This window comes from Canis lupus, chromosome 13, assembly GCF_003254725.2.
Source record: "Canis lupus dingo isolate Sandy chromosome 13, ASM325472v2, whole genome shotgun sequence".
Taxonomy (NCBI): domain Eukaryota; kingdom Metazoa; phylum Chordata; class Mammalia; order Carnivora; family Canidae; genus Canis; species Canis lupus.
In genome coordinates, this window is record NC_064255.1 from 22,355,920 (window position 1) to 22,372,860 (window position 16,941).

The window sequence follows — 16,941 nt, forward strand, 5'->3', positions numbered from 1 at the left end:
GTGTTTTCCTTGAGATGAGATAGTCTTACCATATAATTCTCGGAAAAAATATAAGTTTGAAGCTGAAGGCATTTAGCCTTTAGTCCTGTCACTGAAGAGAGTGGGAGGGTGATTGGCTAAGAAGCCTAATATACTGACCCACTCTTCTTGCGACAGTTTGCCTTTGCACCTTTGATTATAGTAGGTAACATGATGCTCAGAACAGCCATGCACACCAATGAGTGTTGATTCAGCCACACCCCCAAATAGTTTCACCCACTAGATTACTGTGAAACTCAGAAACTTGTGTCCAGGATCTGGATACAGCCAGACACCAGGATTTTGCTAGTTCCTAGGCCAGAGGAGCCGCTAAGAAGAGGAAGAATGGAGAAGCCGTCCAAAGCCAAGTAACATATTTCCTTCTCCTAACAGGAAGGCTTCTCTGGGTGTGGCTGGAGCCAAAGGGCTGGGAGCTGGGGGTAAGGGTCTCCCTTCAAAAATCCCCAAGGGTTGTTAACTGAGACTTAAGGTTTAAGTAGGCAAAGGTCATGAGCCAGGAAGAAGGATATGCTTAAGAGATGCACTTTTCCCTCCTGATGAGAAAATATGTACTACTCAATGTTGAAATTTTAGACAATACAGGAGCTATGGAGATTTAAAGAATCCCTCATAATACAACTGGAAATAACCCTTATTAACATTTAAGACAATTTCCTTAATTCCTTGAGCTGGACTATAAACAGTTAATGTTAAATGCTTTTATTTTCTGAAGCCAGAGCCTGTCCTTACTTAATTACACTGGCCATTAAGCCAACTGAAGTCTGGTTTCATTTCTCTCTCTGGCCATCTCCTTCTGCTCCAGACTCTCTTCTCTCTGTTTGTAAATAACAGGCGAGGTCTTTTTAGTCATTTTGCAAGAATGATGTCCACTGGCCTCATTTGTAGACTTGCTGAGGGAGCGCCTCTGGGATTCAAACTGTATCCTGGTGACCATGGTGGCCTTGGGGGTTAGTTGTGTGGTTCAGAGCAGGCCTTGGCCCTTCATTTTGTTTGGGGTTAGATAAAAAGGGTCTGGGCACATTTGTATTTTTCATCTGCAAAGTGATTTGGTATAATGACATGAGCTCATTGGCTCAGACTGGGGACAGGTTTGGGGTTCTGGTATAGGACTGCTGCTGAATCATTTTAAAAATTCAATCATTTGATAAATATATCTGTTTTGAGAATAGTGCTTTCCTAGGCATGGGCTCACAAAAATGCATCTAAACAGATCATTCTCTCAGAGTGCTTACAGATAAGTATATTGAACAATAACAACGTAGGTGATTGTGACTGAGGTGTTATAGGTATTAGGGTAGGGGTCTGCTCAGGGTCCTGTGGGGGCCCAGGTAGGGAAAAATATATCATCCATTTGAGGAGATAAAGGAAGGCATCTTAGAAAAAGTACATCTAAGCTGAAAAATGAAGGATGAATAGGAAAGAACATGCCTGAATGTGGAAGTAGAAGTGAAGGTGAAGGAGAATCTTCCAGATAGAAGGAACAGCTCGAGTAAAGGTTGGGACATGAGAAAGCATGACGCATTTGGAAATGACACGGTCAGTAAAGTGTCTACAATGTCCATGTTGTATATTTTGCTGGCAAATGTCTTGGACAATAGTGTTTCCTTCAAGACTGGTCTGTGTTGATCTCTAATGGCACATTTCCCTTCCTCCCCAAGTGCAAATGCCACTGGTATTCTGAAGACCAAGGTCAAGGCCACTTTCCTCAGGAAAACTTCTTGGATTTCCTCTGTTGTTAAAAAACTCTCACTCCTCTGAGGGAGAAATTCCACAGAATTCTTATCCTCTCTGAACTTCACACTTTATACCTTACTGATGCTTCTCCTTCTGCCTTGACTATGAACAGATTGAGATCAGGGACAGTCTTCTTGCCTTCCAGAACCTTACCTGGTGCGGAGAGCAAAAATGTACTTAAACAACATGTGTGTCTTCTGAGAATTCTGGGTTCCTGACTAGAATTGGTCTTTTGTGTTGTGTCTCATGCATTGTTTTTGAGATTTTAGCGCATTTTCTCCCTCATTGCAATTATTTTATTTTGCTCCAAGCACCTACCCTGATACCCTACCGTGGTTAGGCTCAGGATAATTTTCAAAAGAAAATAGTGGCATTTGATTTTGTTTATTCATGCAGATTGGATTCATTAGGATGAAGGTTTTAAGTGGCATTACAAATAGTGCCTGGAGGGCTCTCCTATGAGTGGACAGAGAAGAGAATTTCTCACGTGAGTAGCAAGACTTCTAGTGTTGTAGAGGGGTTGTAGCAAGGCTTATAACCAACCATTATGCCCTTGTAAGGCTGCATTTGTTGTCAAATAATGAAATGGTTCCATATCAGTAGTTGAGTAGCTCTTACCTTGAGTCCACTGAGTGCCCTTCTGCCACCCAGGACCCACTCACATCCAGCAATTAATGGGTTACTGCTTGGCATAGTGGGTGGTCTCCAGGATCCTGTACTAAGTGCCATGATTGGTGATGTTTTGATAGGTCAATTCCCAAGCAGCTGATATTTTGACTATAACTCCCGATGATCATCGAGTATATGTCTCAGTGATTTTGAAGTATTTCCTCCTGAAGAAAACAGATTCTGGGGGGTATTTTGGACAAAAGAGAGCTGATTAGGAAACCATATAGGGTAATGATTCCAAACACTGACTTCATCATTTATTCACTATATCACATTGGCACGTTACTTCACCTCTGCTTCTCTATTTTCTTGTCTATAAAAAAGGAAAAGAGGGGATCCCTGGGTAGCGCAGCGGTTTAGCGCCTGCCTTTGGCCCAGGGCGCAATCCTGGAGACCCGGGATCGAATCCCACGTTGGGCTCCCGGTGCATGGAGCCTGCTTCTCCCTCTGCCTATGTCTCTGCCTCTCTCTCTCTCTCTCATAATAAATAAATAAATAATAAATAATAATAATAATAATAAATAATAAATAAATAAAAATTTAAAAAAAAGATTTTAAAAAAAAAAAAGGAAAAGAATACATTTTATTGGGATGCCTGGGTGCTCAGTGGTTTAGAGCTTGCCTTTGGCCCAGGGCATGATCCTGGAGTCCTGGGATCGGGTCCCACATCGGGCTCCCTGCATGGAGCCTGCTTCTCCCTCTGCCTGTGTCTCTGCCTCTCTCTGTGTGTGTCTGTCATGAATAAATAAATAAAAAATCTTAAAAAATAATACATTTTATCCATCCACCCATCCATCCAACCATCCACTCATTTATTCATCCAACAAACAACTGTGCCAACCCTAACCTGGAAATGTTGCCTAATGGTGACCAGAGAGACACTTAGGGACTTCTGTCTGGGGGACTAGTCACACAACTAGTTTTGAAGGTCAGATGAGACATTGAAAGAGAAAGCCTTTTAAACTGTACAGGAAAAAAAACTGTACAGAACTTCATTAATGTGTGTTGTCACATCAATAGCAGTATCAGTTCCTTGGTGCGTACTCAGAGAATGGGCTAGGGCATGTGTGTGCAATATAACATTTGTAAGGCCCTTTGGTTCTTCACTTTATTCATGGCATTTGTAAAAATCCTGCAAAGTTCTAAAAGGACTGTGCACCAATTTCCATTTACTGGTATTTGATGAGAGACCCCTTGTTCCACATGCTAGTTTTCTCCAAAACAAAAAGAGCTTTGCAGTTTTGGCTGAATGAAAAATAATATACAACCTTTATATAAAGGAAAGACAATATAGGAAAGGCTATAACAAAAGTAAAATGAATGCTAAATCCTACCTGACAATCTTTTTGATGAAAAATCCCTTCAGGGATCTTTCTATGCATTTTTTTACATAAACTGTATCATATTATACATCCTGTTCTGTAGCCTACTTCACTCTGAACATCATCAGTATACACTGAGAGCTGTCTTACCAGGTGGGTGACTGAAAAGTGTTTAGCATTAAAAAGTGCTATGACCCCTGTGGTTCGTTCCATCACAGCATTCTAGAATCCTGTGGGTTGAATCCTTTTCTTGCATTTTTCTCCCTGAACTACTAGAGCTTATGTTTAGGTCTCATCTGGTGGTATTTTCTCAGTTCAACAAATAAATACTTGTGCTGTCATTGTTGATGAGCACAAGGGATCTCATAGTATGTACAAAGTTTGTTTAGTCCACAGTTGATGGGTTTTTGAATTATTTCCCATTTTTGACTAAAGTAGTAATTTCGTAATAAATATCCTTCTATACTCAACTGTGCCCATTTGCAAATTTTTGCAATCCCACCTTCAGGATAAATTCCTATAAATGAGAAGGCTGGGGTCAAATCTAAGTTCTAATTCATATTTGTATTGGGGTCTATTAAGGAACAAGAGGAGTGTACGTTGTGGACGCTGGAGGTTCAGCTGGGGTGGTGTGAACGCTCACGACATAACCTGAGGACAGACTATAAAAAGTGTTTAGCAGAGAGTTGAAGAGTGAATGCTGTTGAGTGAAGGGGTCACTGACCATTGAAAGCAGTTTCTGAGAAAGTGAAGGGACCTTGCTTTGGAGTCCCTGAAAATACACAATGAGTGTATCCCTAAGAGAGAGCCCTGCCTAAAAGCAGAGAGGGGGACTAGCTTCTTTTCAGCTCAACAAATATTTCAAGAGCGCCCCTTCAGTGCCGGGCATGGGATAAGGCCTGGGCATGAAGGGGCTCTCATTCAGGGCAGGACACATGGTGACTAACAGGAGTGGCAGTTCAGAGTGGATGTGTTCCAGTGGGATCCTGCTCAAGAGTCAGTGCGATGACCCTGGGTGGACAGAGGGGGCCATGCAGATGGAAAGAACACTTCTCATTAGAGCTGAGGGTTGAAGGATGAGCAGGGACTCCTCAGGCAACCAGGGAGGGCCCCCAAAACTCTCAGCTGTGTAGATGCTGGAGACTGGGAGAGTGTGTGGGGCACCGTGGTACACTCCGGCAGGAGCACAAAGCACAGAAAGGAAGGTTGGTCCTTAGAGGCTATTTTCCACACCTGGAACCACCTATCTTATCTTATCCTCTGGACTCACTTCCTTCCTTTATCCCGCCAGGCTGGGCTTCCTTGTGGGGAGGATTTCTTTTGCATCTATTCTTTATGTAAAGTAATAGTGTCCAAGCAGCATATGGTAACTGTCAATTGTAGAACCTGGCTCTGTTTCAAGAGCAGTCAAGCACTTGCCATTTGAATAGGTCAAATACAATTGAATACAAACAACTTCATATTCTTCAGCTTAATACCAAGGTTCCCCAAGGTCTGGGAAAAGAGTGCAGAAAAGATGAATTATGATTATGAGAAGCCTAATCCACTATTTTATATTCTTTTTAAAGTCAGATATCTCAGCATAATAATGATGATGGTGGTGAGGATGATGGTGGTGATAATGATGGTGATAGTGGTGGTGGTGAGGGTATTGATGATCATGGTGACAATGAGAGCTGCTAACTCTTGTGGAACACTTAACACATGCTAGGTACTATGCTAAGCACTGCCCATGCATTGCTGCATTTAATCCTCCCAACTATAAGGTATGAAGTAGTATCATCCCCATTTTACAGATGAGGAAACTTAAATTTGAGATTAAGAAAGTGAAAGCATTCAGTTAATCAGAATGTTCAATTGATCAAGACATGCAACCAGACAACCATGAGAGAATGAAGTCCTGGTGCTCAGAGGCAGCCATCATGTATAAAGCATTTTTTCTGCTATGCATCTACCATGGTACTAGTTATATATCATCCCCGTGAGAATTGAAAACATCACACATCACACAAATAATTTTTTGTATCTCATGGATTTGGTGATGAACACTGAACAAGAAAGACAGCTAGATAGTGCAGGTACCTACCTGTTCTTTCCTCAGTTCTCTGTCCCATTCTAACTGTTCTCTCACTATGAAGAACTGTCAAAATTGGATGAATTGTGTGATATGGTGCTTTTTAGGTTGTTTCTTTCTTTCTTTCTTTCTTTTCTTTCTTTTCTTTCTTCTTTCTTCTTCTTCTTCTTCTTCTTCTTCTTCTTCTTCTTCTTCTTCTTCTTCTTCTTTCTTCTTCATGCCTATTTGTATAAGATAAACTTTTGACTCCGATTTAAAATTCAGTGAGATGTCTAAAATTCAGTTCTCTCAAAGTAAAATCCTTAGGTCCATTACTGTTACTTGTTATTAATAAATTCTATTCCTGTTTTAAGGTACTAATATATTATTTAGGATATTGGTTTGGCTGTGTGTAATAGACACTAAGAATGGTGGCTAATATAGATAGAAATGGACTTCTCTTACATGGAATAGTCAGGGGGGAGGCAGTCCAGGACTAAGATGGCAGCTCTGCTCCATGAGGGTTCCCAGGGACCCTGTTTTTGTCTCCCTTGTAGTTCTGACATCCTGACAGTGTTTCACTCATCTGCAGGGTCTGCTGAATAATTCATTAACTAAGTAGCAGAATGCAGGAAAAGACAGGGCATAGCGTGACCGCTGTCTTTAAGGATGGAGCCGGGTTACAACATCACATTCATGACCCTCCTATTGGCTAAAGTTATTACATAGCCGTATTCAGCTTTAAGGCAACAGGTTGCAAGGGATGCTGGGAAATATAATTTTGTAACTTCTATGGCTATAACCCTAGCTAAAAATCAATTCTATTACTATGAAACAGAAGAAAAGAATAGCAGGAGACAGTATTCAAAAATAGAGCTGAACAATGATGAGAAAAAATATATAAATAGAAGTTTTATTATTTTTTTTTTCTGCACTGCAATGGATGGTTTGCCCAAACCCTGGAGTGTATTTCCTCTTCCTTGGAAACCATTGTCCTATGGGATTGTCTGATTTTCCAACACATTGGAATGCCCTCTCTGAAAATAATAGAATGCTGTTCTTAGGATCACAAGCTCCAGGACCAGGTACATTATTTGTGGGGTATAATGCAAAAGAAAATATAGGATCTCTTGTTCAAAAATGATTAAGAATTTCAAGATGGCAAAACCGGAGCAATAAAGTTAGCATGGGGATCGTCTGAGAGTATGGCACTTAGTACAATTACACAGGTCACATATCCATGATAAAGCTGGCCCTGCTCAGCTCTAATGGGGGAGGTGGTGGCAGAAAAGGTGTTAAAGTTCCAACTGACTTCTTGCCATTGCCACATAAGTTCTGGCCGTCAGGAGTTACAACACAACATGGTGTAAATCAACACTCAGAGTAGGACTTCAACAGCTAAGTGTTAGAGTTTGCTAGACTGGTGGGGTGACCACTGGTGGAAGCTTTGGGATGCCAGTCATACATTTCTGTAATTTAGAGAGAATGTCTTGTGACTTCATTAAATGTTCTTTGCGTGACTTCCACCTGAAGGTAGGTTAGTACTATGTTTAGTAATCTAGATGACCTACTTTCCTCCAGGTTCTGGGACAAAGACTCTGTCCATATGCCTTGGAAATTGTCGGCCCATTCATTTTACCTGCTTCTGGGCCTGGTGACCAGAATGTACACTGCAGGAGTGTTGAATTGGGGCCAGCTCTGGGAAGTCATCACAAGGAGGGCTAGACTGGTGGGATGTAAGTTCAGGTTATGGCCAGGGAGGGAAGTCTTGCCAACTATTAGGTCAAGGCTGTAAAAGGCAATACAGGGATAGATCAAAAACCCAAGAGATCTGGAAGACTTTAGGCAGTGGAACAGATATGGAATAAGGCAAACGGTACAGAATAGAAAGTGTAAGTAGTTACAACCTGGCTCACAGTACTGTATTCACATCCCTAAATCCATACAGTTCTGAAATCTGACAGTTTTATCTAGGTTTGGCCCAGAGTCTTTTGTTGTAGAACTTGACATGAGGCTATTGCTTATTATCTTTATCCCAGTTAATATGAATGGCCACATATTTTACTATAGAAATTTTAATAAATTTAATTATGGAATGCCGGCCCAGACTCTAATGGGAAATTATTTAATACTCTCTTTCTTTCTAAAATCAGAAACATTTTGAATTTATGAGGGATAAAGACCCCCCCACACACACTGCGATCTCAAGATTTGGGGCTTATAATATATAACATTTGTTGAACATATGTTATGATATATAACATTTGTTGAATATATATTGTGCCAGACACTGTTCTGAGCACTTTATATGTCTTAATTTCTTTAATACTCATGGTGCTCTATGAGATAGATAACCAATATTTTCTCCATTTGACTGGAAAGAAATATGGAGCCCAAATAAGTTTTGTAATCTGCCTATAGTCATTGATAATTGGTAAATGGTAAGCAGTGAGAAAGGTGAGTGTCTGGGGGCCCTAGTTTTATATCATGGAGGTGAGTCACATGGGGCTCATCTGGGGGCAAGATGGCTTGGCTGAATGATTGGGCAAATCAGTCCCAATAGTGAATCTATTTGTTGGGTGACTTATGAAGCTTAATGAAAAAGTGTTCTTTCTATTATTTCAGCAGCAGTCAGACCTGTACTAGTCCTTTGGGAAAATCAAGTGACCTTTGAGTGGGTAAGACTTCATTGATAGAAGTCATACTTCTTTATTTAAATATCCAAAGGGCAACCCAAGTTTTATTTGTTAAACTGGATTTTTGGCTTTGATTGTAATAGATATACTGTGTTTAAAAAATCTTTGCATTGGCTTTTGTGAAAGCACTATTTGTCTTAGTAGAAATCTTACTTTAATCCTTTTCTCAAAAATTGTACTTCTGGTTAAGAGCTGGGTGGGCTGACTGATAGCATCTTACTTTACTGAGGCCCACATTATTCAAGGCAGAATCCCAAACCCTGACAAAATAAAAATAGATGACATTTATTGTTTCTTCTAGATGTTTCACATTTGTCTTGGTAAGAGAGCTGAATTAGATTAGTTTGACAGGATTTGTTCTTTAGGAACCTTTATGGACTGCTCTTTTATACCTCTATACATCATCGTGTTTCTACCCAAAGTTTTTGTCTGATAATTTCTTTTCACTTTTCTTTCTTTCTAGAAATGGATGCAATGTGTGTATCATAAATAGTGATAGTGGATGGCTTTATTATATAATTGTTACAAATGATGATAGAAGTTAGACAGGAGTATTAATTCTTCCATCAGTACTTGAATATGAATCAAGGATTTTGTTGATAAGTAAATTACCTTTTTTTTAAAAAAAGATTTTATTTATTTATTCATGAGAGACACAGAGAGAGGCAGAGACACAGGTAGAGGGAGAAGCAGGCTCCATTCAGGGAGCCCGACGTGGGACTCGATCCCAGGTCTTCAGGATCATGCCCTGGGCTGAAGGTGGCGCGAAACCACTGAGCCACCAGGGCTGCCCAAGTAAATTACCTTTTAATGAAATCTGAAGAAAATTTCTTATCATAGTTTCTCGACAGATTCTTAACAAATCCTTACTTTTGCTTACAAAAGCACTAATATTCCAAGATGTTTAATGTTTTGAAACAAAAACGACTCTTGGATTAACTGATATCACAGTAGCCTGGTAATGATTAATCGGAATTACTTTTTAATGCTGATAGAATGGGACTTTTTCTTTTTTGATTACATCTGCATCTTTAAACTTCCTTTCTCGTTTGTAAATTCTTCCCAAGTAAAAACCATAAATTTGCCTTCCCAGCTTCTCTTGGCAGCTAGGATGCAAGCATGTGACCAGGCTGTACCAGTCAGGTGCTTGCATTTGAGGTTCTGAACTGAACGTTAGTGATATGAATAAACAGGTGTGGCATAGAACCATTTTGGTGTGGAAAAGGGCAAATGGGTCTGTTTACTCAGAGAGGGCAATACTGGCAGTGCCCTCTTGTTTCCAGTGTGACAGATGAGCTGAAGTATCTGGGTCCAGAGGTGGGGTCTCCTAGGGGCCGTCTGTGGTGTGAGATGGGCATAGTTCCTTGCTTTTTTGTCTTCAAATCTGGTTCCCTGAAAATCTGGAAAGTGTCATTCCATTCCTATTTAATCTAGTGGGCGAAGGGGGTTCTATAATTTGCAACTAAGAAATGTAATTGATATAGCTGTGATATGAGGATAATGACAAGGAAATGGGATTCTTTTATGTGTATCTCCTTTCAGCTGTTAAACAAGACAATTTGGCAGGCCATTCTTACTGCAGTCATCATTCATTTGAACTCATTCACTGTTAAGAACAGCAAGCTGGAGAGAGTGATGCATATGCAGGCAAAGTGTTTCTGAGGAAAATGGAGGATGACTTAATGCCAGTGCAATGATTGTCTATGAATCTGGAATTTACCTTTGGCCTTGGGAAAAAGAGTTAAAAGATGAGCCATGAAGAGGTCCTGGATAGAGATCTTCTGGAATGTTCCAGGGTCTTGGCTTCAGATGCATTAAGAGCTGGTTGGAACAAAGAATACATTTCACTAGAGGCCCATGATTTGATTTTTCCATTTGCTTATTCAACACGAATTTAATAAGCACTCTGCACTCTGCACATACAAAGTATTGGGAGACAGTGGTGAATTAGGACAGAGCCAGACACATCTTTGTTTGGTAGGTACTCTGGGAGTTTCAAGTGCCCTCATACAGACATGAGGAAGGATAACAGGCTTTGTTACTATTTGTAACCCAAGACACTGGACACTGGAGAGCTTAAGTGATTTATCCACAACCACACACAGTAAGTAGTGGAACTAAGAACTGAGTTTGAGATCCTGTATTTTTTCTAGGATGCCAGCTACTTCTCACCTACCAGAGTTCATATCAACTCTGTGAGATAGGTATCAAAATATGACTACTTCTTTCCACTTCTAGGAAGGAAGCCAGAGTCAAAGAGGGCTTAAACTGGCTAATAAAAAGGTGGATCTCCACTTTCTAGGGCTTGTAGTCCCTTTACCATCCCTCATTTTTACTAACTCAGGCTGTCCTGTCATTTATATGTGGATTGGGAACATGTATCGAGAACTGTTCTTGTTGGATGATATGCAGGAAAGGGAAAATATCAATAGTACATCAGACATCTTGAGATGAGGGTCGAGTACCATAGAATATAATCAAATGTGGGAAGTGGGGAGTGGGTGGTAGAAGAAAGGAAACTCTACATACTTGGCCATTTTTTCCCTGATGGCTGTGGTATTATAAAAGACACAGTCCCCACCCCTACTTGATACCACAATCTAGTGGGCAAGATAAGTATGTACACAGCTGAGTTATCCCTATCATTAGACCTGTGCCTCTTGTATTACATTTATCCTACTAGATGGCATGAGTTTCTTTTTGTTTAACTGAATATTTTATTGAGATGATTCTAGGTGATAGAGAAATGTAGAGAACACACAGGTGTAAAAAATAATACAGAGATCTCCTGTACCTTTTACCCAGTTTCTTCAATGGTAACATTTTGCAGAACAATAGTACAATATCACAACCAGGGTATGGACATTGATAACATCCACTGATCTTATTCAGATTTCCCAAATTTTACTTGTCCTCATTGCACTTGTGTGTATGTGCATATGCATGTGTGTATATTTAGTTCTACAAAGTCTTATCACCAGTGTTGGTTTGCAAACCCAATACCATAGCCAAGGTACATACAGAACACAAGGATCCCATGTATTGCCCTTTAAAAAAAAAAGGTTTTATTTATTTATTTATTCATGAGAGACACACACAGAGAGAGAGAGAGAGAGAGAGAGAGAGGCTGAGACACAGGCAGAAGAAGAAGCAGGCTCCATGCAGGGAGCCCGATGTGGGACTCGGTCCCGGGTCTCCATGATCACGCCCTGGGCTGAAGGCAGGCGCCAAACCACTGAGACACCCAGGGATCCCCTACCCTTTTATATTTTTATGACCACACTTCCATCCCTCCCTAGTTTTATTTATTTTGTCTCATGTGTCCTTGGTATCTATAAAGTTACTTAATTTGTATCATATGAATAAAGCAACTAACAGTACCATAAGAGATTAACATACATAAATAACATCCACTGGAGGGGAGGGGAAAGAGCTATTCATTTGACCTGGACCTTATAGACAGAGAAGGAGGAGAAGCAGAGTGTAACAGTGAGTGTGCTGGCAGCACTGTGGTTAATTTTGAGAGGGAGTACCTGGGTTGGAATTTCCCTTCTACCACATAATGTCCCACCTAGACCTCTTCAGTTTTCTTACCTTTTTTTTTTTTTTAAAGAGGGAGGTGGGGGAGGGGCAGAGGGAGAGAGAGAGAATCTTACGGAATCTTACGCAGGCTCTACACCCAGTGCGGAGCCCAACTCGGAACTTGATCTCCCACCTGAGATCATGACATGAGCTGAAATCAAGAGTTGGACACTTAACTGACTGAGCTACCCAGGGATCAAATTTTCTTATCTTTAAAATAGGGATGACACTAGTGGCCACCTCAAGGGTTGCTTTGGGATGAAGGCAATAGCAGGTGTACCATCTTTGCCAGGGCCTGGCATATAGTGAGACTTACCTCAATAAACAGATGCTGCTCTGGATAGTCTTGGTTCTAGTTGTTTGAGAGGAGTCTTCACTGACCTTGAGTGGAGGTCTTATCTCATTCTGCCGTGAGGACACATGGACTGAAATCTTCTCCTCGAGGCTGCTATGGGAGAAGGGTCACTCAGCTAGTGGCCAAGCATAGCTGATACCCAGCCACGACCCCACTGTGGTTCTGTCATCCTTGCCCCTGTGGTCATTCCTACTGAGGCTCCAGAGACACTACTTGCACTTTTCACATATTTTATTATGTTTTATGGGTGAAATAATATATCAACCAGCAGTTGTGAATCTGTGGATTAGTGAAGGTTCTGGGAAGGACAGTGTTCTCCTGAATAATCAAAATCTGGAGTACCAAAAGCCCTACCAAAACTTTGCACAATCAGTGGATGAGCTTTATCCCAGTCTGAGCTGTTCCTAAGAGATGTATAGGAAATCATTTATAAGAATCAGCTTCCCTTTCCTTCAACTTCCTCTTTGTGAGATTGAGGGAGGGTATTTACTGTGGGTCAGATCTGCGGTGTTTGGACCTCTCTTGGGTCCACTGTAACTCCCTCACTGTTCACACACCTGTTATGAAAAAATAAATCCCTGCAGGTTACAAGGATGAAGGCAGTTAGAGCAAGATCCAAGTTAAGAAACCTTCACAAATCCCCCTGACAACTATCAAACCCCCTGCAACAGGCCACTGCAGCAAAGGCCTGTCCGGAGGGCTGCAGAGACTATATGGTTTTTTCTTTTTCAAGACTGAGGTTGAACAGAGCCTGACAAAGTTCCTTCCATCCACAAATTTCTTTTCAAGTGGTGCCATCATCAAAATGTATTGTGTGGTATCAAATATTACTATCTCCATCTTTATTTGGAGATTTTAAAAAGATTTTTATTTATTTATTCATGAGAGACACAGAGAGAGAGAAGCACAGACAGAGGCAGAGGGAGAAGCAGGCTCCATGCAGGGAGCCTGACGTGGGATTCGATCCTGGGTCTCCAGGATCATGTCCTAGGCTGAAGGTGGCAGTAAACTGCTGAGCCACTCGGGCTGCCCTATTTGGAGCTTTTTATAATCTCAACAGGCCAGGGATTTAACACGTTACATATGAGCAGTGCAGGGTGGGGTGTATAGTGAACTCTTTCCTAATTAACAAACGTAGGCCTTACACTGCTGTTCCCATAGGCAATGGTTCTACAGGGCAGGGGACACGACACTAAATAATATTGGGTCATGAAGAAAGCTATTCTCTTTAAAATTATCTTCCATTTCCACTTTTGTCAAAGAAAATGTCCTTAACAGCTCCCTGAAAATTGCCAATTCTTTTTTAAAATGAGAACAAGTCTTATACTCAGAATTAGTTACAACTATGATTTAGCAATAGTGTTTCTCTCACAAAATTTATTTTATTTATTTTTTAAATTAACATATACTGTATTATTAATTTCAGAGATAGAATTTAGTGATTCATCAGTTGCATATAGCTCTCAGTGCTCATTATATCAAGTGCCCTCCTTATTGCCTGTTTCCCAGTAACCCCATCTCTTACCCATCTCCCTCTAGCAACCCTCAGTTTGTTGCCTATAGTTGAGTCTCTTATGGTTTGCCTTCCTCTCTGTTTTTGTCTTATTTTATTGTTCCTTCCCTTTCCCTATGTTCATCTGTAAAACTTATCACACTCAACACCCAAAAAACCCCCAAAAAATCCAGTGAAGAAATGGGCAGAAGATATGAACAGACGTTTCCAAAGAAGACATACAAATGGCCAACAGATACATGAAGAAATGCTCAGCGTCACTTAGCATCAGGGAAATACAGATCAAAACCACAATGAGATACCACCTCACACTGGTCAGAGAGGCTAAAATTAACAAGATAGGAAACAACAGATGCTGGTGAGGATGCAGAGAAAAGTGAACCCTCTTACACTGTTGGTGGGAATGCAAACTTCTGCAGCCACTTGGGAAAATAGTATGAAGATTCCTCAAAAAGTTAAAAATAGAGCTACCCTGTGACCCAACAATTACACTACTAGGTATTTATCCAAAGGATACAAACATAGTGATTCGAAGGGACACATGCACCCCAGTGTTTATATCAGCAATGTCCACAATAGCCAAACTATGGAAAGAGCTCATCCAGTTTATTTTTGAAGTTACTTTGTGTGAAGGCATCTGTTACTAGCTTACCACTTAAAATAAAACATAGAGTTTTATTTTATTATAAATTTATTTGACTAACAAATGGCAAGTTAATTTTAAAAACTCAGTTAATGATAAAGGAGAGATGTGGTTTTGGCATTTTCTGAATGTGGTGTTCCAATAGCTGAAAGTGGGAAAACATTAGTGGTAGGACTCCTGAGAGGAGAACTGATTTTAGAATTAGGTCCTTCAGGGTATAATAGGACCTTGGGCAACTGACAGTTTTGCTAGGCTTCCATTCCTTTATCTTTATCAGTTAGATAAAATGGGTTAGAGTCTCTGAAACATATTATCAAACACTTGTTGTCTGCAAAATGTTGTGCTTATGAGTGTGAAGCTACTATGATGAAAATAGGATGAATCTTGCCCTGGAGGAGTTTACAGACCAAAACAAAACACAGCATAAGTTAATGTATTAGTGGAGGAGGCAAATAGCCAACTATCAAGGAAAGTGGGATATGGCTGAGTTCTGGCCCTGGATCTGTCACTTATGACCTGATTTCCACCCATCATTCAACTTCTCTGAGCCCCAGGTTCTTTGTGATTAAACCAAAGGCCGTCCTACACCTGCTCTGGCAGAGGTTTACTTTTTTGTAAGGAAGAGGAGCATCTCCCAGCAAAGGGTGTAGGTCTGGCTGCCCCAGCCTGTTGACTTGGAGGTCTCTGGACAACTCTGAAGCCCATCACCAAAGGTTGTCCCCAGAGCCAATAATGGATCCTGTAAACACAGTATCCCAAACCAGAGCACAAAGTACTTTCTCCTCTTGTCAAAGTCTTTCAGTCCTTCAAAACAACATGAATTTCCATGGCTTTGGAGAAGCCTACTTTCTCCTCTGTGTTCTATTCTGATTGCTTGATCACTCTATCATGACATGTCATGTTGTATTATATCACATCATATCATATCTGTGTGTGTGAGCTTCGCACTGACCTATGAACTGCCAGTGCGAGGGACCAGATTTTCACTCCTTCTGTCTCTGTAGCACATAACTCAGTGTCTGGCACATAGTAGGCAATACTCAGCTCTTATGTGAATATGTGCACCTGTGCATGTGTGTGTGTGTGTGTGTGTGTGTATGAATGTACTGGTGGTAAAAAGAGAGTCATAAAGTTTGGAAGATAGTTGAATAAAGATGTTTTTTTAAAATCAACTTCTTATAGAACAACATGAGGAAGAGTACACAAAGCAAAAATAACAACTCAATAAATGATCACTCAGTCTGTAAATAACACTCAGATCTAGAGCTAGAACATTGTGTGCTCTGCCCGCCTCCTTTCCTCTCAATCTTATCCAAATGCAATTGCTTTCTTCACTTCTTTTTTCAGTTTTTTTCCTGTAAATTTTTATTTCAAAAAATTTCAAGCCTACAGAAGAGTTTTAAGAACAATGTAATAAACACAGACACTTTACTTTGATAGGGTACTTAACATTTTGCCACCTGTTTTCTTTTTTCAGTTGTAGTTTCTGCCTTTTTTCCTCTTGGAACTATTTGGGAGTTAGTCGTAGACATCATGACGCATAACCATGAAATAATTTATCATTCAACATTTCCTAAGGGAAAAGGTACTCTTTTACTCAACCACAATACAACCACTACACTCAGGAAATTGATACAGCACTACTGACACTATTGATATAATACTATTGTCCAATATGCTACAAGTTCAGATTTCTGCAGTTGTCCCAACAATGCCCTTTATATCTATTAGAGGCCTTTTGGTGGTGGTGGGGTGGGAGTAGAATGTAGACAAGGAGTCTCACACATTGCACTTAGTCATGAAGTGTCAGTCTAAGTTTAGCATAGGGTGGTTTCCTGACCTTTTTTATTTTGTCTTTATGAAACTGACATTCATAAAGACCAATTATTCTGCATATTTTTCTCAATTTATACTTGTCTGATTACTTCTTCATGATTAGATGCAGGCTGGACTTTCTTTTCTCAGAGGAGTACACAGATGATGTGTTCTCAGTGTATCACTGGGGAAGGCACGTTGTGATATCCATTGGCTCATTATTTTTGGTAAGTGCAGTTGGTTTAGTGATGTCCACCAGATTCCTCCTAAAAAGCCTTTCATCCAATGGTTTTATCCTCCATGGATGATTCTCAGCTAATTAAGGATCACTATAGGGATTGCAAAATGGTGATTAATGATCTTTTTTTTCTAATATTACCTCTGTATAAAGAGAGATTTCCCTCTTCCTCTTTTCTCTTCTAAACCCCTCCCCCTCTTTAGCATCAGTATGGGTTTATGGATTACTTATTTAATGTGCTATGATACATCCTTGGGTTATTTATTTTGATACTCAAATTTT

At 40.3% G+C, this 16,941-nt stretch overlaps 1 protein-coding gene across 1 annotated transcript in view; it reads left to right on the plus strand.

Moving 5' to 3' along the window:
• Positions 1-293: 293 nt before the first annotated feature.
• Positions 294-16,941, plus strand: part of FER1L6 (fer-1 like family member 6) — a 163,153-nt gene continuing 146,505 nt past the window's right edge. The window contains 1 exon segment of the mRNA XM_035697460.2: positions 294-386. Within this exon segment, the coding sequence (XP_035553353.2) occupies positions 364-386 (23 nt within the window). The 5' untranslated portion in view covers positions 294-363.